The sequence below is a fragment of the Anabas testudineus genome, chromosome 18 (assembly GCF_900324465.2).
Source record: "Anabas testudineus chromosome 18, fAnaTes1.2, whole genome shotgun sequence".
In the NCBI taxonomy this organism is placed as follows: Eukaryota; Metazoa; Chordata; class Actinopteri; order Anabantiformes; family Anabantidae; genus Anabas; species Anabas testudineus.
The window spans coordinates 2,504,868-2,526,651 of NC_046627.1; the positions used below are offsets into that span (position 1 = coordinate 2,504,868).

Sequence of the window (21,784 nt, forward strand, 5' to 3'; positions counted from 1 at the left end):
AGTTCGTTAGTTAGTTAGTTAGTTAGTCAGTCAGTATGAATCCTGTCCTCTGTGACCTTTTCTATACAACACAAAACCAACTAAACTAGCAACAACAAGAGCAACAACAGTAAGTGAGACAACAACTATCAGTCCAGTGTGTTCTCTACTGTGACCTGTAGAAAAAACAGATGAGAGTCAGCAGGTGTCAGGTAGGTGATGAGTGAAGAACACAACAGAATCCATTTCCTCTTCAAACTCCTGTCAGACATTATCTACTGCACTTTGATCCCATCACTCATACCAGCTGTTTTCTACAAAGTCTCATCAACTGTAATCTGTAAAAAGACATATTCTGTCTCCAGGTCAGTTCTGCTCCACTCCACAACTATAATACTGATGTTACTGTGAACTCCACATGGCAGAGTGACTGTGTCTCCAGGTTCAGCTGTGAGGTTTATCTGGTCTGAAGGAGAAAAAGAGGAGAGAGGTTAAAGATTTGTTGAACCAACACTTCTCTATGTTTGATCCCAACACCCTGTTCTAACCTGTTGAATTGTATAAATGTGAATGTGGAAGCAGTGAAGGGACAGGAGGTCATGAACAAAAAGCTTCAGCACATTATTCTCATCATGATAGGGATCCAGTCCTCTGAACTACAGCCTCTTATCTGAGGATCACCAAACTACACTGATCACGGACTTCACTGACGTGTTAAACAAGCAGCGTGTTGGATCATAAAACACATGGATGTTGGTTTGAATCATCATTTCAAATAACAAGCTGTTGTATGAAACTGGGTTATTATTAATGGAGGTAACTGACTGTGGTCCACACTCTGACAGTACTGCAGCTTAACTCTGAACATTAGAGTTCAGGGAACAACTGAACATCTACTAACAGTTCTGATCTCCCTCTTCAACATATACTTTAGACTTTATACTGTAAAAATGTGTTTTATTTGTATTTTAACATCAACTGTAGTAATGAGGAAGTTAAGCTGCAGCAAACAGACAGAGACAGGGTGTGGTCAGTTATTGAGCAGGTTTGTTGGTTACCGTTAGTTTTCATCAGGGTGTTGTCACACTTATATCTTATTAAATCCCTAAATTGAAACCTGTCTGTGGTTTTTTGTTTGTTTCCCTCAGTTTGTATATAAATATAATTTAACATATAGTAAACCCGTCATCCGTTCACACAGCCTACCTTCAGCAGCAGCGTGGTACAGCCAACATGTGCTCAGACAAAGGAAGAAAATTCACTTTGAAGATGTCATCGTTACCTTTTCTGATAATGTTACCGTTAATTTTACTGTTATGACTTTTGATAAATTAATTGCATTATATAAATTAAAAATAGTTTTCCTGCTCCCGATTCTTCTTCTGTAGTGGACCACTGCAGATGCGCACCAATTTTTCTGCGCACTCACTCCATGAAATTAAAATTTTAAATATAAAAGTTTCTTTTCTTGGCTGTAGGAAACTTTTCTACAAATAAAACCTCCATAAAACCTGACTGGAGTTTTCCTGTTGTATCCTTATTGACAGATGTTGAAGTATTTTGTGTTTATTCATTTATTTATTTATAATTTTTTTCTACAATCTGCTGTAACAAGAAAAAAAATATCTCCCTCCTGGATTAAATATGTATTTATTCAAATTCAATACTCTCAAGCCCCGCAACATCCCTGGTTCAGGTCTGACTGGGACCTTTGTTGCATCGAAACTTTGTTTTAACAAAGTCTCCAGACAGAAACACACAGTTCCTACTTTAACAGAAACTCTAAAGGGAATCAGTAATAAAGTCCTACCTTTGACTTCATGATGAGGAGGATGGTTCCTGAAGAAAACAATAAAAAAACATGTTTAGTAAAAAATAATCTCACTCAGTTCTAATACAGACAGACGAACATCTGTTACTTCAGAAGAAACAAATGACAACAAATGACATCATAATAAAAATTAAAGGTCAAAGACCAGGTTTTCTGTAATGTTATATTTACACCATGTGTGTAGAAGAAGACAGTGAAAACCAAATCCAGCAGACAACAGCTGTATGACTGTTGTTTACTGTCTGGTTATTTCTACATGTTGAAAAGATCATTAAAGAAAAAAGATGCAGGACACTCACTGATTCAGGAGCCATCAGATGAATCAGCAGGAGCTGAGTTTGTACTCTGTCGTGTTCTCTTCAGTTTTGTAAGGAACATAAAAGCAACAACAAGAACAAGAACAAGAACAGTAACTGAGAGACCGACAGCCAGTCCAACGTGTCCTCTGCTGTTTCTGTCTTCGTGTCCTCCACTCTTTCCTCCATCCTTGTCTCCTCCATCCTCCTTGTTGTTTCCTGCAGATGAGAAGCAGCAGTGAGTCAGCAGGTGTCAGGTAGGTGATGAGTGAAGAACACAACAGAATCCATTTCCTCTTCAAACTCCTGTCAGACATTATCTACTGCACTTTGATCCCATCACGGGATCATCAACACCAACATCTGATCTGTGATGTTTCACTCTCACATCAACAACCAGGAAGCAGCTTCAACTCTGATCCACACACACACACACACACACACACACACACACACACACACACACACACACACACACACACACACACACACACACACACACACACACACACACACACACACACTAACTCACCTGGTTCAACTGTCAGGTTGATGGTGCTGATGAGTTCAAGGTTGCCTCCATATCCAACATAACACTCATATGTTCCAGTATCTTAGATGGTGACGTTCATGAGAATCACAGATGCGTCTCCGTCCTTCATTTTTGGATCTTTCAGTTCCACTCGACTACGATAAGATGGATCCTGGTAGTTTTTAGAAACACGATTCTCTCTGAAGAAGAAGATATAACCATCCAGCTTCAGATCTGGACTGATGTACTTCAACATTGTGATGACAGCAGATCTGGAACTCTGACACTGAAGAACAACATCTTGTCCAGGTTTTGCTTTAATCTTAGTATCTGGAGAAACATAAAAATATCTGGAGAAACATAAAAAAACAAAAACCCCAAATGTGACACCAAAAGGTTTCTGTAATACAACACAACCAGTTCTTCAGCTCTTCTAATAAGCAATTCCTTCAACCCGCAACGGACTACCACTGCTATCATGCTGTTCATCAAAAGCAGTAACGAACATGGCTGCATGTAAACACAAATAGTAAACTATTTGATTTGAATCCTGTTGGATATTAGGATGGTGGAATCATCCCATGGTTGAACCCCCTTATAGAGGGACGAGAGCAATGTACAAGACCGAAGCAGGTTGTCCCTAATTTAATTAATATGATCATGACGATGTGATACAAAATGAATCAATTTAACTCATGGTGAACCAAGAGCAAAACAGAAGAAAGTAGAAGCTCATTCACTTCTATCACTTCAGACTATTTCCAATGGTGATGCACCAATAATCAATTGGAGATCATACGTGGACAGATTTAAGATTAATTAATTAAGTTCCAGCTGCAGAATGGAACTGCTGTTCACCCACTTTGCTCCTCCACTTAAAGCCTTCGTCTGGTTCAGGCTTAGCTGTGAAATTCGAGCAGGACATTGGGCGACAGTCCGACCCTTTGTCAAAAAAAAAAAAAAAAGTTTACTCACATCCTGTGTCAGACACATCATGTAGACACAAAGCTCACAATTTGTAAAACCTCTGATGCGTAAATGAATGGCATTGAAAACAGTCTGCAGCACCTGTTTCACATCTGGAAAAGTACAAACACTGCACTTTACTTGTGCTTTAACGTTAGTCCATTAAACTTTGATTTGGGCATTTGTTTGAATGAGAATGAGACAAAGATGGAAAATGTTAAATTCCATTTAAATTAGCTCATTGTTCAAAGAAAAGTTACCTAAATATTTGTGTGTGCTTTCAATTATTGTTGTTATAAATAAAGGAAACTGGAATCTGCCATAATCAGAATCAGCAGGTCAGACTATTAGAAAGTCAGAATTGGCCAAAAAATTGTCATCGCTGCATTTTTAATTTACAACATTTGAAACTAAAAGTTGGGACTAGAATTAAGAATCAAAAGAATTTGTATCAGGGCAGACATCTATTATGTGAATTATTTGTCAAAAGACTATAGGTTGAGCAGAATTTGCAAGTCTACGCCAGTAAAACTTAAAGACAGGTACAAATTGACGATTACATGTCCATAGCTGTAAGAGAACACATCATTGACCCCTCATTGGCGTGACAGGGTGGTGGTCCAACCAGCTAAAGAGGGAGAAATAAGTCAGAAATACACTGGCGTTGTTGTAAAACTGAAACAAACACGACCGCAGCTCTGCACAAACGAACGAGCGAACACACAAAGGATTTACTGTAAATGCAGCTGATGAACAGGCTTCATCCTCCTGTGTGTGACCCACGGTCAAGGATACAGACCTGAATTCTTGATGCACGTGATGTTTCTATAACAGATCTCTGAGAGATCACACAAATATGAGTCCACACATGCTACATGATATGTGACTTTCGATGGTATAGACCTGCAAACTCTTCCTTAACCCGTTAATCGGTTTTTGCAAGTACTTCACATAACCTTGGAATGAGTTGAGTCATTTGAAAGAACGGAGCCACAAGAGCTGGCTCCATTCACAAAGCTGTAATTCTTGTCAACAGTTGGGACCCAGCACCTTAAAAGAGCCAGTTTGATTGGGACCAGTGACTGGTGGGCTCCTCCTCCTGTGACCTTTAGCCAGGTTGGCCTAGTTTCCACACACGAAGCTCCAGACATAACATTAGCGCTCACTGTCACACCAATACTGAGACACCCCAAACCAAACTGGGGAAACAAATGAGTGAGGATCATAAAGACATGGTACACATCAAACACACACACCTCTCTATGTATTATCAGAACGGCCCTGTTTGTTTGTACAAATATAATTCAGGAAGCATTATTCTCATTAAATGAGGGTTCATCAAGGACTTCACCAACACATTAAACAAGTCCTTTGAAACCTCAGGGTTTTACAAAACACCAGTAACTGAACATTAGAGTTCAGGGAACAATTGAACATCTACTAACAGTTCTGATCTCCCTCTTCAACATATACTTTATACTTTATACTGTAAAAATGTGTTTTATGTGTATTTTAACATCAACTGTAGTAATGAGGAAGTTAAGCTGCAGTGTACAGATACAGGGTGAGTTCAGTTATTGAGCAGGTTTGTTGGTTACAGTTAGTTTTCATCACACTCATATCTTATTAAATCCATAAATTGAAACGTTTATGTGTTTTCTGTTGGTTCCCTTATTTCAGTAAACTGAGTTTATATTAAACCGTAAACCCGACTTCCTCTCTTACAACCTACCTTCATCAGCAGCGTGATACAGCAAACATGTGAGGAGACAAAAGAATAAAATCCACTTTGACGACGTCATCTTTATACTGTTACTGTTAATTTTACTGTTGTGATTTTAAATAAATTTCTCGCCTCGTAACAAGCTAAAAGTTTTCCTGCTTTCGATTCTTCTTCCGTGTTAAACGTCTCCACATGCGCACTAGTATTTCTGCGCACTAGTATTTCTGCGCACTAGTATTTCTGCGCACTAGTATTTCTGCGCACTAGTATTTCTGCGCAGGTCCTCGTTTACTCACTCTTCTTGCTCCATAAACTATGATGATACAAATATAAATGTTTGTTGTATCTTTATTAACAGATATTTAAGTAGTTATTTAGTCTGTTGTTTTGTGGTGTATTTCAATCTTTTTTTCTTTTTTGTTGTATTTGAAGAAAGATCAGCTGTAATAAGTCGGCCTGTTGGTCTTAAAAGGTCTGTGTGGATATGAAATTTTAAAAACTATCTTGGAGCACACAGGTGATTTAACTATCAAGCTCCTCTCCTGTGAACCAGCTCCCAGTTCAGGTTCTGGAGTCAGACACCCTCTCTACATTTAACACTAGACTTTAAACTTTCCTTTTTTATAAATCTTATTGTTAGAGATGGATCAGTGACTCCAGACAGGTCTGCTTCAGGCCTGGCTGGAACTTTTCCACCACCTTCACCATTAAAGTGAATTAAATTTGATGTGGAAATTGGAAACACTGTTTTAACTTCACCTACAAACTCTTAAACTCTCTACTAACAGAAACATACAGCTCCCACTTTAATGGAACATCTAAAGAGCATCAGTAAGAACATTAATTCTTACCTTAGACTTCATGATGAGGAGGATGGTTCCTTTAGCAAAGGAAAAAACAAAAGACTCATAATCTCCCATGTTTCTAATGTAGGATATACAGACAGAAGAACATCTGTCACTGCTGCTGAAACATTTAACAGTGTCAGTAACAAATAAGAACAAGAAGTAAAAGCAGACAGCATCACTTACAGGAAACACTGGTTATGTGGTTATGTGGTTTAAGTAAATCTGTATGCCATTGAATGTGCAGACATTGAAAAAACATCGCTTCTACCTTAAAATGCAAATAGGAAAAACTTTTTATCATGTTTTACTGTATTAATATAATATAAAATGCTGGTCTCACATGAACATGAAAACAGTGAACAACACTGAAGGGAGTTCATGTAATTATTCAACACATCAGAGAAACAGTTTTAAACTTTTAAGATTTGCTATTTTTCCTTTCCTTTTTATTTCAGACAAACATGCAGAACCACATTCAGACTTCATGAGAAACAGGAAACATCATGACCACAGAGCTCTTCATGTCTCATTCAGCTTCACCACAGACAACAAAACAGTCTACACAGCACGACACTTCATGTTCAAGATGTCTCAAGGTCTGTCTCACAGTCTGAATCCATCAACATGATGATCCAAAATGCGGCAGCACGCCTCATTTTCAATCAACCTAAAAGGTCTCATGTCACACCGCTCTTCAGATCTTTGCACTGGCTTCCTGTGGCTGCAAGGATCAGGTTCAAAGCTCTGTCTCTTGCCTACAGAGTGGTTAACTCCACAGCTCCATCTTATCTCAATTCAATCGTTCAGGTCTACATCCCCTCCCGTCCACTGCGCTCAACCAGTGAACGACGTCTGGTGGTACCAGCACCACACAGTCGACACCAATGAAAACTGTTCAGCTCAGTGATCCCACGATGGTGGAATGAGCTGCCTATCTCTGCACGCTCAGCCACCTCACATGCAATCTTTAAAAAACTGCTGAAAACAGAACTCTTCCGTATCTTCCTTTTTTCCTTTTTTGCAAAAAAAAAAAAAAAAAAATTCTACCCTTTCTTTCTAACATCTCTTGAAACAGAAACACTTTTTGATAGCACTCTGCTTTGATGTTGTTTCTTCTTGACTTAGATTTTGTTTGCTTGCCTTGTTCCTCACTTGTAAATCGCTTTGGATAAAAGCGTCTGCTAAATGACTAAATGTAAATGTAAATGTAAACATGTAACATCAGAATGTATGAAATGTGAATTTTTATGCAGTTCAGTGTAAAATCACAGAATAACATTTGTACTTCACAGTAAATAGCATCAAATCTTCATCTTTGCTGTTAAACAACAACTTTTCTAATCCTCATTATTATTATCCATCACTTCTGTAATGTCCTTATCTACAAAGATGTTCTCTCTTCTCAGTTTGAGGATCTTAAAACTAAAGACTGTCACAAGCCTAGGATTCGTCTCTATTGCCAGAGATCACACAACACAAGATGAGTAAGAATAAGGAAAGTTTATTCACAATAAAGATAATGCAGTGGATGAATGTCAGGAAGCAGCAGCTGAACCGAGCTGTCGTCAGGTGAGTATGGTGGTCTAGAAGAGGAGACAGAATTAGATTGAGGCTGGCTGGATGTTGGGTAATGTTTATATTGAGTACTGAAGTCCTGGTTGTGCAGAAAAGATGGAAGGAGTATTTTGAGGAGCTGATGAATGAGGAAAATGACAGGGAAAGAAGGGAGGAGGATGTGGATGTTGTGGAGCAGGAAATAGCAGAGATTGGAAAGGATGAGGTTAGGAAGGCTCTGAAAAGGATGAAGAGTGGAAAGGCTGTTGGTCCTGATGACGTACCTGTGGAGGTGTGGAAGTGCTTAGGAGAGACAGCAGTGGAGTTTCTAACCAGTTTGTTCAATAGGATTCTAGAGAGTGAGAAGATGCCTGAGGAATGGAGGAGAAGCGTTCTGGTTCTGATCTTTAAGAACAAGGGTGACACGCAGAACTGCAGCAACTACAGAGGAATAAAGTTGATGAGCCACACAATGAAGCAGTGGGAAAGAGTAGTGGAAGCCAGGCTTAGGAAGAAGGTGGAGATTTGTGAGCAGCAGTATGGTTTCATGCCCCGTAAGAGCACCACTGATGCTGTTTTTGCTTTGAGAATGTTGATGGAAAAGTACAGAGATGGTCAGAAGGAGCTGCATTGTGTCTTTGTGGATTTAGAGAAGGCGTATGACAGGGTGCCGAGGGAGGAGCTGTAGTGCTGTATGAGGTCGTCGGGAGTGGCAGAGAAGTACGTCAGAGTAGTTCAGGACATGTATGAGAGAAGTATGACGGTGGTGAGATGTGCTGTAGGTCAGACAGAGGAGTTCAAGGTGGAGGTGGGACTACACCAAGGATCAGCTTTGAGTCCCTTCTTGTTTGCTATGTTGATGGACAGGCTGACAGATGAGGTCAGACAGGAATCTCCCTGGACAATGATGTTTGCGGATGACATTGTGATTTGCAGTGAGAGTAGAGAGCAGGTGGAGGAACAGCTGGAGAGGTGGAGGTTTGCTCTGGAAAGAAGAGGCATGAAGGTCAGTCGTAGTAAGACAGAATACATGTGTCTGAACGAGAGGGATCAAGGTAGAAGCGTTAGGTTACAGGGGGCTGAGGTGAAGAAGGTGCAGGAGTTTAAGTACTTGGGTTCAACAGTTCAGTGTGATGGGGAGTGTGGAAAAGAGGTGAAGAGGCGAGTGCAGGCAGGTTGGAGCGGGTGGAGGAAAGTGAGTGTTGTGTGACAGAAGAGTGTCAGCAAGACTCAAAGGAAAGGTGTACAAGACAGTGGTGAGACCAGCTCTGCTCTATGGGTTAGAGACGGTAGCAGTGAGACAGAGACAAGAGGCTGAGATGGAGGTAGCAGAGATGAAGATGTTGAGGTTCTCCTTAGGAGTGACCAGGTTAGACAGAATAAGGAACGAGTACATCAGAGGGACGGCTCACGTTGCCTGAGTTAGCAACAAAGTCAGAGAGGCCAGACTGAGATGGTTTGGACATGTTCAGAGGAGGGATAGTGAATATATTGGTAGAAGGATGTTGGAGATGGAGCTGCCAGGCAGGAGGGCAAGAGGACGACCAAAGAGGAGATATATGGATGTTATAACAGAGGACATGAGGTTGGCTAGTGTTAGGGTAGAAGATGCACATGATAGAGTGAGGTGGAAAAGGATGATTCGCTGTGGCGACCCCTGATGGGAAAAGCCGAAAGAAGAAGAAGTCATGAAACATATAACGATACATGATTCATTTAAAGGAAACCCAATTTATTACGTGTTACATTTGAAAATCACAGGACATGAACTCACTTAAATATTTGATGCAATGGTTTCACTTGAAAATCTGTCTGATGAGAATGTGAATCACTTAAAGTTTAGCACGACCGCTCTGTGGTTCCAACAGTCACATCCCAGTAAGGAGGGACTGGGTCTGAATCCTCTGGGTACTAATATTTCCCCCATGTCTAAAATCTCTGAGTTGTCCTTAATTACATTTTCATCAGTGGGACTAAACATTATCTAGAATTTAGTGACTGAGTGAAGCTGTTTGCTTTTCTAGCTCAGATCAGTTTCATGCGTTTCTCTTCCTGTATTGTCGACACATCTGTCAGTCACAGCAGCTACGTTTGACTTTCTCTAGACTTGAAGCTGTTCACTTTCCACTCTAGTATCTAATCTTCATTTCCCAACATGCTACATATGCTGAACATGTAATTATTGAATCAGAACATGTTGTACTTACAGAGTAGATACTGAACAGATGTTTGTCCCATCATACACTTGGTGGTCTGAGATCAATATGCTGTGAAGTATTCAGTCAGTCCGAGGTGTTAAAATGAGGTGTTTCCTGTGTTTTCTCTGTTATAGTTGAGAGGAAAGTTGTTGCAGACTGTGATAAAAGTTGCTCTGTGAGCATTTAGCTGTGAAATTCATTCATTTCCTTGAACTTTACTCAGACTGATTCTTAATCTGTTGTTACTCTGAGCAGGAAGGTCAGGGGTCAACATACAACTCTAAAACCCACTGAATAAAACACGGTTTACAGATACAGGCACAGTCCAAGCATCAGTGTGTACACACAAACAGAAATACTTTAATGATGTTTGAAATGTGAGCGAGTCTAGATACTATCTACAAAATACAGTCTCTAACTAAAGAGTCCATCCAGACTCTGTACAACACACCAGACCTCTGTCACCCTTTGACAGAAGAAAGAGTTAATATTCAGTAAAATATTATATTCAGTGTGAATGGTGTAGGGAGTTAAAAACCAGATACTACAAATCCACCAAAGAACCAACATTACAAACAAGGGACAAAGACAATTACTTCAACATAGTCCTGCAAGAAGAGAAGTTAAAGAGCAGCCTGGTTCAACTAGGACTGCCTGATTTAAATAGGTGGGGAGTAGAGGTGGGAAAAACGAGTCTTTGAACTGACTCAGATCCATGAGTCTCGAACTGTAAAGTGAAGGAATCATTTTGAGTCATTTCGTTCATTTTACAGCGGGTTGTAGTGTAACCTTCTAGTGGGCGATGTAAAAATGGCCGCGGTTCTCCGACACTATATAGTTAAGACAACATGGCTTGTTCAAATTATAATACACAACACGCCACAAGCAATTCAAACCATGAGAAAACCTAGGAAAGCAAATACACTCCACAATAAAGTGACTTGTGTTCCTGCCTCCTCCCTGATGTTGTTGTTTAACAGCGCAGCAGTGACTTTGTAGATGTCACGTGACAAATGAACGAGAGACCGATCCGCGAACGAGTGAACTGTGAACGAGAACGATGAACGAGTGTACTGCTGTGAACTTATTTGGGTGTAATGAGTGAGACTTTTAAAGCAACAAGTAAAAAGTTCCCGAAAATATTTACATGGTGCATTTATTGTGTCCAAAACGCGACATTCTCATTCTCATTATTATTATTATTTCTAACATCTCTTGAAACAGTAACACTTTTTTGATAGCACTTTGCTTTGATGTTGTTTCTCCTTGACTTAGATTTTGTTTGCTTGCCTTGTTCCTCACTTGTAAGTCGCTTTGGATAAAAGCGTCTGCTAAATGACTAAATGTAAATGTAAAATTATTATTATTATTATTATTATTGTTGTTGTTGTTGTTGTCGTTGTTGTTGTTGATGTTATTGTTGTTGTTATTAATAATGTTACACTTTATTATTTTATGGAAGAGAATAGCACAATTAACATGTTTATAATTTTCGAAAGTATTTATGTACAAACATAATTTACATTATTTACACAAAATCACTACACTCATCTACAAGAATCAAAGACCACTAATTAACTATGATTCCATGAACAAATAATGTCTGTCGGGCGTCAGTTGACAATAAATCACCGTCAGATATCAGACATCATTCATTTCCTTGTTTCTCAGTCCACAGCTCCGTAGAGGAGCTACAGCTGTCACTTGACAAATTAACGAGGACCTGAGTAGGGACTCACAGTTGAGTGAGTCGTGAACGAATCATTTCTGTTTCCTGTCCTGCTGACTGAGCTTATGCAGCTGCTGCCATGTGGCGAGAGAAGGTACTGCAATGAACTGGAAATGAACAAATCACTCACTGAGAGAACTAATCAATCCCAAGTCATAGAAAAGATTCGTTCATATTGAACGAATCGTTCAAGACCGAAACAACGCTAGTGGGGAGGCCAACCAGATTAAATACTGCCTTGGTGTGAGTACTTTGTTCATGCTGGATACCAACAGTAAGAGGTACAAGAAACAAGCAGGTACAGCTATGATGGAATAAATAGAAACTATAATTATTATACACTGCACAGACCTTAGAACTGACACTAAAAGTAGAGGTTTGTAGTAGTAGAAGTAAGGAAGTATTTTGAAATAGGGCATGTGATGTAAATAGGTTTATCTGTAGAGAGAATCCACCTGTTCAGGTGAATATGTGGATTAAATAAATGTTGAACTCAGAGTTTTCCTCCTGACCTGTGACAGAGATCCAGCTGGGTGGAGACTCTCCATCACTGCTGAGGTGCCACTTGTAAGGCCCTTCATCAGACTTGGTAACATGGTGGATGAGTCAGTACCCGGTGCAGCAGGTAGATGACAGCGTCATCCACCCCGCTGTTTGGCCTGTAGGCAAACTGCCGCGGGTCCATCGTAGTGCTGATCACAGAGCGAAGGTGGCCGAGGATGAGCCTCTCCATGGTCCTCATGAAGTGGAAGGTCAAGGCTACTGGTCTGTAGTAGTTTGGCTCCCTAGCATGTATTGTCTTAGGAACTGGCACCACACAGGAGGTCCTCCACAGCTGAGGGACTAGAGCAGAGAAAATCGATTCTTTTAACTGACTCAGATCCGTGAGTCTCAAACTGTAAAGTGAACTAATCATTTTGAGTTATTTCGTTCATTTTACAGCGGGTTGTGGTGTAACCCTCTAGTGGGTGATGTAAAAATGGTCGCGGTTCTTAGACTATATATACTGAAGACAACATGGTTTGTTCAGCTGACAAATTATAATACACAAAATGCCACAAGCACTTTAAACCATGTGAAAACCTAAGAAAGCAAATACACACCACAATAAAGTGACTTGTGTTCCTGCATCCTCCCTGATATTGTTGTTTAACAGCGCAGCAGTGACTTTGTAGCTGTCACGTGACATTAACGGGAGACCGATCCACAAACGAGTGAACTGCTGCTGCAGCCTTTCCTGTGATGGCTGGTAGAGGACGAGTGAAAGTTAAACTTATTGATAATGAGTTAGACTTTTAAAGCAACAAGTAACAAGTTCCAGAAAATATTTACGTGGTGCATTTATTGTGTCCAAAACGTAACATTATTATTATTATTATTATTATTGTTGTTGTTATTAATAATGTTACATTTTATTATTAAATGGAAGAGAGTAACACAATTAACATGTTTATTTTTTTCGAAAGTATTTATTTACAAACATAATTTACATTATTTACACAAAATCACTACACACATCTACAAGAATCAAAGAGCACTAACTAATTATGATTCCATGAATAAATAATGTCTGTCAGCTGTCAGGTGACAAATAAATGACGTCAGATATCAGACATCATTCATTTCCTTTTTCTCAGTCTACAGCTCCCTAGCAGAGCTACAGCTGTCACGTGACAAATGAACGAGGACCTGAGGACAGACTCACAGTTGAGTGTGTTTCCTCTCCAGCAGATGGCAGAATAGAGCTTATTTAGTTTATATTAGCACACACATGCCACCAGTAGCTCCTGTGATAGACTGCTGACCTGTCCAGGGTGTACCCCACCAATCACCCAATGAAAACTGGTCTCTGGAAGAAGAACGTTCAAGTCTTCACAGTGTGATGATGTCAGGAGCCAGAATGAAACCAGCAACACAACATTTTACACTTTCACACTTTCTGTTGTTGCTATTGTAAAACCTGCATAAGGTTTGTGGGGCTGCAGTTGGTGAAGGAGCAGTGGACAGTTTCTGTGAGTCTCTGCTTCCTGCCTCGTATGGACCTTGGGTTCAGTGACTCAGATTCAGTAACATGCTACTGTTACATGTTACTGCAGAGATAATATGCTGCCATCTGCTGGCTGTTTCCAGTCTGCTCAGTGTGATCCTCTGACACTGATTCAGTAGGAACTGGCCGTGAAGTGACACCACAAAATACTAGAAAACTCCCAAAGGGGTGTCTGTGGGTGGAGAAGTCCAGGACGGATGGTTTGATTCCTGGTTGGTCCTGGATCACAGAGGTTGTAGATTTGTTAAGTTGAATCCTTCAGACACTGTTCAAGTCCAGGTTCTTTGAACTAGTTTGATGCTTTTGATTCCAGCTCTGATCAAACCTGCATCAACATGTTCAACAGGTCAGAGAAGTTCCAAACATAAACCCTGCTCATCATCAACATTACTGATAAAGACAGAGTCAGAAATCAAAGATGAATACCTACTAAGGTAAAGTTACACATTGTGTCTTTAAAACTAGTTCTAGTGAAAGACTCTTTGTGGTATTAAAATACTGTATTAAAAAGTGTCACTAACATAATTTATAATGTAGTTTCTTCTTCTTTTGCAGTCAGACAGGTTCATAGAAAGAATCACAGTTTAGTTTTTCAACAGCAGAGAGAATCTGAGCAGAAAACAGAACCACACAGTGTTTAGTTTATGATCCACATCAAACATATAATGGAGCACAGGATGTAACATTTATATAAATATTAAAGCAGCCAGGCTGGACAAGATTAATACTAATATTCAAAAAAATTAATCAAATAAAATATCCCCACATAACTCTTGTCAAAGTGCAAATTTACTGTTTCTATGAATAATTTGAAGAAAGAGAAACATCACTGCTGGATCTCTAACATCCTCAGTGTTTGCTGGAACTGTGGATTAGACCTGAATAATGTCCAAAAGCAAAGCAGCTCCAAGTCATGATGCTCCCTCCACCGTACGTCACTGTTGGGAAGATGATAAAAATATTTTCTATTAGAATATTCCTGAGATTGAATGTGATCATATTTGGATAAGATGAACTCTTATGATACTTTATATGAATAGAACAGTCACAGACGGTGTTTAACTAATTCTGGTGTTTATTTGAGTCCAATTTAAGATTCTCAGAGTTCATTTCTAACTGGTGATCTCACTGAATAATGTGTCTTTATTCATATTGAAGGTGCTGATCATAATAAAACATAAATAAAGAACTCTGCTTTAATCAGACACAATGCAGCCTCCATTTTATGAATGTGTCTCTATTTTCTTTTCTCTTTTGACAGAAACACATCAGACAGATTTTATTTTCATTGACATCATAATAAAAATTAAAGGTCAATGACCAGGTTTTCTGTAATGTTATATTTACACCATGTGTGTAGAAGAAGACAGTGAAAACCAAATCCAGCAGCCAACAGCTGTATGACTGTTGTTTACTGTCTGGTTATTTCTACATGTTGAAAAGATCTTTAAAGAAAAAAGATGCAGGACACTCACTGATTCAGGAGCCATCAGATGAATCAGCAGGAGCTGAGTTTGGACTCTGTCGTGTTCTCTTCAGTTTTATAAAGAACATAAAACCAAGAACAAGAACAAGAACAGTAACTGAGAGACCGACAGCCAGTCCAACGTGTCCTCTGCTGTTTCTGTCCTTGTGTCCTCCACTCTTTCCTCCATCCTTGTCTCCTCCATCCTTCTTGTTTCCTGCAGATGAGAAGCAGCAGTGAGTCAGCAGGTGTCAGGTAGGTGATGAGTGAAGAACACAACAGTATCCATTTCCTCTTCAAACTCCTGTCAGACATTATCTACTGCACTTTGATCCCATCACTCATACCAGCTGTTTTCTACAAAGTCTCATCAACACCAACATCTGATCTGTGATGTTTCACTCTCACATCAACAACCAGGAAGCAGCTTCAACTCTGATCCACACACACACACACACACACACACACACACACACACACACACACACACACACACACACACACACACACACACACGCACACACACACTAACTCACCTGGTTCAACTCTCAGGTTGATGGTGTTGATGGGGTCACTTTCTAAAATAGATCTCTTCCTGTAGTTTGTTCTTCTCTGGACGACACGACACTCATACGTTCCAGTGTCATTGAACGTCACATTCCTCAGAATCAAAGACACGTCTCCGTCCTTCTTCTCTCTGTCCTTCAGCTCCACTCGGTTCTTAAATGATTCATGTTGGTTGTCTGGATCAGACCTACTGCCGCGCTGTAAAAAGACATATTCTGTCTCCAGATCAGTTCTGCTCCACTCCACAACTATAATACTGATGTTACTGTGAACTCCACATGGCAGAGTGACTGTGTCTCCAGGTTCAGCTGTGAGGTTTATCTGGTCTGAAGGAGAAAAAGAGGAGAGAGGTTAAAGATTTGTTGAACCAACACTTCTCTATGTTTGATCACAACACCCTGTTCTAACCTGTTGAATTGTATAAATGTGAATGTGGAAGCAGTGAAGGGACAGGAGGTCATGAACAAAAAGCTTCAGCACATTATTCTCATCATGATAGGGATCCAGTCCTCTGAACTACAGCCTCTTATCTGAGGATCACCAAACTACACTGATCACGGACTTCACTGACGTGTTAAACAAGCAGCGTGTTGGATCATAAAACACATGGATGTTGGTTTGAATCATCATTTCAAATAACAAGCTGTTGTATGAAACTGGGTTATTATTAATGGAGGTAACTGACTGTGGTCCACACTCTGACAGTACTGCAGCTTAACTCTGAACATTAGAGTTCAGGGAACAACTGAACATCTACTAACAGTTCTGATCTCCCTCTTCAACATATACTTTATACTTTATACTGTAAAAATGTGTTTTATTTGTATTTTAACATCAACTGTAGTAATGAGGAAGTTAAGCTGCAGTAAACAGAGACAGGGTGTGGTCAGTTATTGAGCAAGTTTGTTGGTTACAGTTTTATTTCTCCAGTGTTTTAAATCCGTAAATTGAAACTTGTAAGTGGTTTCTCTTGTTTGCCCACAGTTCAGCAAACTTATTCAGTTTTTATTGAATGGCAAACCCACTTCCTCTCACACAACCTACCTTCAGCAGCAGTGTGGTGAAGCAAACATGTGATCAGACAAAGGAAGAAAATCCACTTTGAAGACGTCATCTTCACCTTTTCTGATACTGTTACTGTTCATTTTAATGTCATGATTTCTAATTCATTTCTCACCTCGTATCAATCTAAAAGTTTTGCTGCTTTCGATTCTTCTTCCGTGTTAAACGTCTCCACGTTCACTATTTCTTTGCAGGTCCTCGTTTATTCACCCTGCTTTACACAAATATAAAGGTTTGTTGTATCCTTATTAACAGATATTGAAGTATTTATTTACTGTGTTGTTTTTGTGGTGTATTTCAATCTGTCTTTCTTTTTTGTTGTATTTAAAGAAAGATCAGCTGTAATAAGTCGGCCTGTTGGTCTTAAAAGACCTGATGCTGCAACTTAACACTTTGAAAAGAGCTTTTCAAAACCACCCACTTGAACCCTGTATGTGGTTTTTGTTTGTTCCCCTCAGTTTATATTGTATATAAATATAATATAATATATAGTAAACCCGTCATCCGCTCACACAGCCTACCTTCAGCAGGAGCGTGATACAGCAAACATGTCAGAAAAAACAATAATATCCGCTTTGAAGACGTCATCTTCACCTTTTCTGATTCTGTTAATTTTATTGTTATTATTTTTCATTAATTTCTCGCCTTGTTTACATCTAAAATGTTTCCTGTTCTCTTTTCTTCTTCCGTAGTTGACCACTGCACATGCGCACCAGTATTTCTGCGCACTCACTCCATAGATTTTAAATTGTTACGATGAAATGAATATAAAAGTTTATTTTCTCTGCTGTAGAAAAAGTCTTTTGAACAAAGATCAGCTTTAACAAGGCAAAAATATCTCACTCCTGGTTTAATATAATTCTGAACAAATCGTGAAGCTTAAAAGCTCTAAAGTTGCAACTTAATTAGTGAAAAAAAAAACTTAAATTATTCAATTCAATACTCAACTTTCATTTTTCTTTATATCATTCATTCTTTTGACCTGCTGAAACCCTCATTTAAGCAAGTTTTAGGGGAGAGCACTGCTGCTCTCCCCTAAAGTAGGCTTCTCATTTTCAGGCAGTACTGATTTTTATTTTTTATTTTTTATTTATTTTTTTGGCTAATGCCCATAACTTTCAGTGAAAATCCAAATACTGGAACCATTACACTTAATAATATAGAATAAAACCTCATCATTTATGGAGGCAGTGATGTCAGAAGTAACTTAGCTGCAGAGTCACCACACTTTATTTCAAGGCACAACTTATTGACATATTTAAACACAATAAGTCAAAAAAGTAGTTACCTTTAGCCACGTCTTAACATAGTTGTAAAAATAACTTAATTGATAATAAAGATAAACTATAATCTGAGAAATACTATTTAAAATAACCTATAGTTTAATTTTTCAGTGCCATGATTAAATTAATCAGTTAATTACAGGTGTCCGGTGTCTTTTATGAGACAAAATTATCACTGTTACTTTGAGATCTACTCAGAGAGAATTGTGTTGCTGATTTCTGTCATTTGTTCTGACAAACCACAAACTAACTCACCTGAGTCAATTACAGTCAGGTTGATGGTGTTGATGAGCTGAGGTTTGCTCACCTTCTACCTTCAGGGTGATGATGCTGAAGCACACAGGAGAAGATCTCTTAGGGCGTTGAAACCTTCCCCTTCCAACATAACACTTACATGTTCCAGCATCATAGATGTTGACGTTCTTCAGAACCACAGACACATCTCCGTCCTTCGTCTCTGGATCTTTCAGTTCCACTCGACCACATTGAGATGGATCTTTTTTTTTAATCTTGTTATCTGCAGAAAAAAATAAAAAATAAAAAAAAAATAAACCCAAAAGGATTCTCTGATACAATACAACCAGTTCTTCAGCTCATTTAATAAACAAATCCTTCAATCCTTAACGGACTACCACTGCTCTCATGCTGTTCATCAAAAGCACTAACAAACATGGCTGCATGTAAAGACAGTTACAGAGAAAACTATTTGATATCAATCCTGTTGGATATTAGAATGATGGAATCATTACATATGGTTGAACCCTCTTATAGAGGGATGAGAGCAATTTACAAGAAACAGGCTGGTCCCTCCCTAGTCCCCAATCCCAGCTCAGTGTTTAGTTTACTCAAATACATTTTGCAACTAATGAACAAATGACTGTAAATGACCATATCAGAGATTTACAAAGTTAAATATCTCAACTAATAATGAACCAACATACAACAACAAACTAAAGAGAGTATTTTTCCAAACTAATCCCTGAGGTGAATCAAACAAAAATGACATTAACTGAATCTAACTTCCTAAAACAAGAAAAGAAGAGAAAACAACAAAAAGAAAATGCTGCTTCACTTCTACCACCACAATACTATTTATCAAAGTAATTCACCAAACATCATTACTTTTCAACATGTACTTTATACTTCCATATACCATGTTTTATTAAATCTTTGTATATGGTTTCTGTTTGTTCCCCTCAGTTTTAATTGAACCGTAAACCCAACATCCTCTCACACAGCCTACCTTCAGCAGCAGCGTGGTAAAGCAAACGTGAGGAAACAAAAGAATAAAATCCACTGTGAAGACGTCATCTTTACCTTTTCTGATACTGTTACTGTTAATTTTACTGTTATTTTTAGTAAATTTCTCGTCTTGTATGAATTTAAAAAGTTTTCCTGTTTCTGATTATTCTTTCGGAGTGGACCATCTGGTATTTCTGTTCACTCCATAGACTTAAATTGTTTCAAGGAACATCTAAAGAGCATCAGTAATAACTTTAATTCTTACCTTAGACTTCATGATGAGGAGGATGGTTCCTTTAGCAAAGGAAAAAAACAAAAGACTCATAATCTCCATGTTTCTAATGTAGGATATACAGACAGAAGAACATCTGTCACTGCTGCTGAAACATGTAACTGTGTCGGTAACAAGGAAGAACATGAAGTAAAACCAGACAGCATCACTTACAGGAAACACTGGTTATGTGGTTTATATAAATGTGTCATGTATCGAATGTGCAGTGTGACAGTCGTGTCTTTGTGTATTTTAAGGAAGCAAAAATCTGATGATTATCATCATGAACCACCTTCATCATCAGAGTTATCAGTTATCAGTTCTAAGGAGAGATCAGTGTTCAGTTGTGATTTGTAAATATCATTATAGTTTAATTCGTGTCTCTATATCAGAATTGGAAATGAGAGGATTTGTGACACTGAACAGGACTTAACTGATAATTAGAGAAACTGTTTTACTTTTTTTTTTTATTATCGATTTCTGTTTTTTTCATTTCAGACAAACATACAGAACCACATTCAGCTTTCATGAGAAACAGGAAACAGGATGACTACTGAGCTCTTTGTGTTTCACTCGTGTTCACCACAGAACAAAACAGTCCACATAACACGACACTTCATGTTCAAGATGTCTCAAGGTCTGTCTCAGTCTGAATCCATCAACATGTAACATCAGAATGTATGAAATGGGAATTTTAATGCAGGTCAGTGTAAAATCACAGGATAACATTTGTACTTCACAGTAAAAAGCATCAAATCTTCATCTTTGCTGTTAAACAACAACTTTTATCATCCTCATTATTATTATCCATCACTTCTGTAATGTCCTTATCTACAAAGATGTTCTCTCTTCTCAGTTTGACAATCTTAAATCTAAAGACTGTGAATTACCAAAGTGACTTCAAAGAACTAGAGACGACTGAGAAACTGCTGAATCACCTCAGTCTGAGAAACAAGGAAATAACTGTCTTTACCAGCAGGTGGCAGCAGTTTGTGTTCATCATCAAAAACAAAAAGCAGATGAAGGATCACAGATATACAAACTGTAAAAGATTCACTATTTTTACACCACAGACAGTTCACAGTTACTGCTTCAACCAGTCCTTCAGGTGTTAATGGACCAGTTCAAAATGTTCGCACTACACTGGTTTAGAATTAAAAACATTTCTAATAAATATCACTTTACAAACACACAGAGCTGAGAACAAACACGTTACCTCTGATTATTCTGATTGGATGATGGTGACGTTCTTCATATGAAACTTGTATCTTGTGTCATCATCTCCAGTTTTTACTTCACTAGCTGCAGTGACGCAAAATGAACGACAACATAACAATGTTAATGGAAGTTCAATGGTGAAAGAAGCTGACTGGCCTCTCTTTAATTTCTCCTCTCCGTCTTCCATCTTCTAACCAATCAGAGAAGGTCAAACACAGGCTTTGATAATCAATGTGTGGATATGAAACAGCTTCAATATTTGATATCCTTTGCTGGATTGATAAAGTCTCACAATATATGTAGTTTAATATTGAAAAGTTACACATTGTGTCTTTAAAACTAGTTCTAGTGAAAGACAACAAGTATCTTTGTGGTATTAAAATACTGTATTAAAAAGTGTCACTAACATCATTTATAACGTTGTTCCTTTTTCATAATGTATTTACAAAGCAGTGATTCCAGAGTCAGACAGGTTCATAGAAAGAATCACAGTTTATTTTTTCAACAGCAGAGAGAATCTGAGCAGAAAACAGAACCACACACTGTTGTGTCTCTAACATTCAAATACATCATGTCCATGTTTGTCATCTCCATCCTCAGTGTTTGCTGGAACTGTGGATTAGACCTGAACAATATCCAAAAGCAAAGCAGCTCCAAGTCATGATGCTCCCTCCACCGTACATCACTGTTGTATTTTTAAGTCTTGTCAGGATCACACTGTTTGAAACCAACAAAGACAAAAGAAAAGACAAAGAAAATTAAGTTGACAGTGTGAACAGTGGTGTAAATATTGTGTCAACAGCTGCTACAGGTGAGAACACGACAGGTACGATTTTCTAGAATTTCTGAAGTAATCAAGACGTGGAAGTATAAAGTGAATCAGATTATTCAGTGATTTCCACAGATTAAATGTGACGTCATGTAAACACGAGTAAAAACAGCTGAAAACTCAGTAAGAAAACTGTCAACAAGC

The 21,784-nt window shown here is 38.6% G+C and overlaps 1 protein-coding gene across 1 annotated transcript; it reads right to left on the reverse strand.

Moving 5' to 3' along the window:
• Positions 1-173: 173 nt before the first annotated feature.
• On the reverse strand, positions 174-18,752 carry LOC113168377. The gene is made up of 6 exons (XM_033326740.1): positions 18,713-18,752; positions 18,388-18,594; positions 15,705-16,061; positions 2,110-2,325; positions 1,790-1,818; positions 174-445 (listed from the first exon to the last, which is right to left on the reverse strand). Exons 1-4 carry the CDS (start codon positions 18,750-18,752, stop codon positions 2,114-2,116), a joined length of 816 nt encoding a protein of 271 aa, XP_033182631.1. The 3' UTR covers positions 174-445; positions 1,790-1,818; positions 2,110-2,113.
• Positions 18,753-21,784: the final 3,032 nt, after the last annotated feature.

Excerpts from the sequence above, each read along its gene's own strand:
- LOC113168377 (XM_033326740.1), bottom strand. The coding sequence starts at position 18,752 with ATGTTTGTTAGTGCTTTTGATGAACAGCATGAGAGCAGTG. Across the intron at positions 16,062-18,387 it reads CATCACCCTGAAGGTAGAAG|ACCAGATAAACCTCACAGCT; the intron begins GTGAGCAAACCT and ends TTTCTCCTTCAG. Across the intron at positions 2,326-15,704 it reads CAACCTGAGAGTTGAACCAG|GAAACAACAAGGAGGATGGA; the intron begins GTGAGTTAGTGT and ends TCTCATCTGCAG.